Source organism: Trypanosoma equiperdum, assembly GCF_001457755.1.
Source record: "Trypanosoma equiperdum strain OVI genome assembly, contig: ctg_1098, whole genome shotgun sequence".
NCBI lineage: Eukaryota > Euglenozoa > Kinetoplastea > Trypanosomatida > Trypanosomatidae > Trypanosoma > Trypanosoma equiperdum.
Window position 1 is genome coordinate 7,906 of NW_027123058.1, and position 1,642 is coordinate 9,547.

The 1,642-nt window shown below is 48.1% G+C and overlaps 1 protein-coding gene across 1 annotated transcript; it reads right to left on the reverse strand.

The window, feature by feature from the left end:
• Positions 1-369: 369 nt before the first annotated feature.
• TEOVI_000842100 (protein-L-isoaspartate, putative) lies at positions 370-1,095 on the reverse strand (the record flags this gene model as incomplete). The annotated part of the gene is made up of 1 exon (XM_067220259.1): positions 370-1,095. One exon carries the CDS (start codon positions 1,093-1,095, stop codon positions 370-372), a length of 726 nt encoding a protein of 241 aa, XP_067076360.1.
• Between the last annotated feature and the right edge of the window lie 547 nt (positions 1,096-1,642).

A 1,642-nucleotide genomic window follows, 5' to 3' on the forward strand; every position in this document is an offset into this window, starting at 1 on the left:
CCCCGAGGGAAAGGTGGAATGACATAGACAGTTATGGAATATATGTATATATTCATGTCACCCCTGCGGAGTTATTGGACACGGGCGACCGATTCCCTGGGACCCAGCTGGTGATAAAACATTTCGACAACTGCGCAAAACTGAAAACTTGTACTTAACTCAAATCGTGGAAATCTGCAGACCCCCCTTAATCATGTTTGCCAATATGGGTAGTCGTTTGTGTAAGCAACAGGTAAGAAAAATCAAAAGAAGGAGGGAGGAGGGAGGGGGTCACTTTGGAAAGAAAGAAGAACAACACTAAGTGAAAGTATGAGCGAAAAAAAAAAAGAAGAAAAGAACAAAAAACGACGACAGCGCAGTTCCAACAAACTAAATACCTCCCCTTTGGTGCTTCGCTGATGTCAGTGGGACAAATCGTACTCCACCGTGGTTAGTGGAGGAGATGTGACCGTCCATATCCTTCGTGTAAACGCGCAAAGTTTGTGCCTCGCCCTCTCTTCCAACAGGAATAACGAGGCATCCGCCTGGCTTTAATGCATCAATATAAACCTGCGGCACTGTTGCCGCAGCAGCTCCAACATGAATAACATCAAAGTCAGGCACTTTCTGCCCGAGAAGTCCGGTTATATTCCTACCATCTCCTTCAATGAACTTAATTCGCCCTTCCTCCACCCACGACCGAAAATGCTTATTCACCACTTCTGTTGATCGAACCACCAGTTCCGAGATGTGTTCTACTCCGATTACAGTTCCTCCCCTACCACTGCAAAGTTCCGCAAGGACGGCTGTGAGGTATCCGCTTCCGCTACCAACGTCCAACACCGTGGCTGGCTTTACGCCCTCTGGGGTTCGGAGGAGAAATGGAGCGATGATCTCCACCATAATGGCGTGCATGTGGGGTGCACTGATGGTTGCGCCGTATCCAATGGGAACGGGCTGGTCGCTGTATGCCACTTCGGGTGGCGAATGCGGCAAAAACCAGCCGCGATCAACACGACGAAAGGCCTCGATAACGGCAGGCGTGACTAACAGCGAAGCCGCTTCTAAACGTTGAATCATACCGGCATTGGTTACACCGGAACATGTCCATGCCATAGGATCCCTGAAAGCAAACCTTTGTGATGAGAAAAAAAAAAGTGAAACAAAAAAAGGGCAGGGGCAAACAGTAAATGTTCAGAAAAGTTGCGAGGAAGAGCGCTGGCAGAATAGAAACACGAGCCGCTGAGAGGCAGATAGACAGAAATAGATTATGAACACGGGGGAATAGCTCCATTTCCATTACTACCAATTTCTCTCGTCCAGTAAGCCGAAGCCAGAGATGCGTTACCCTGAGGGGCCTAAGACGTACCATTGCGTTGAAGAACTGGATCAAGTAACTGCCGTATTCCCCCGCTCCTCCTTTCCTTTCCCCAATGCCAGTACACACCGCATTTGCAATAATATATGTGCGTGTTGGTGTTAGGGAACCGAACGTCCATTCACCGGTTATGTGCAGGCAGGCACACGGAGGCTAGAGCTTTTTTTTTTTTTGGGACACCACTCCTGCCCTTCTTCTTTTCATTTTCTTTCCTCTCCACTGGGTACATGTGCAGCTTAGTAGTGAAGTACGTGTGTACGCAACTACTTTTTCCTTTTTTTTTTT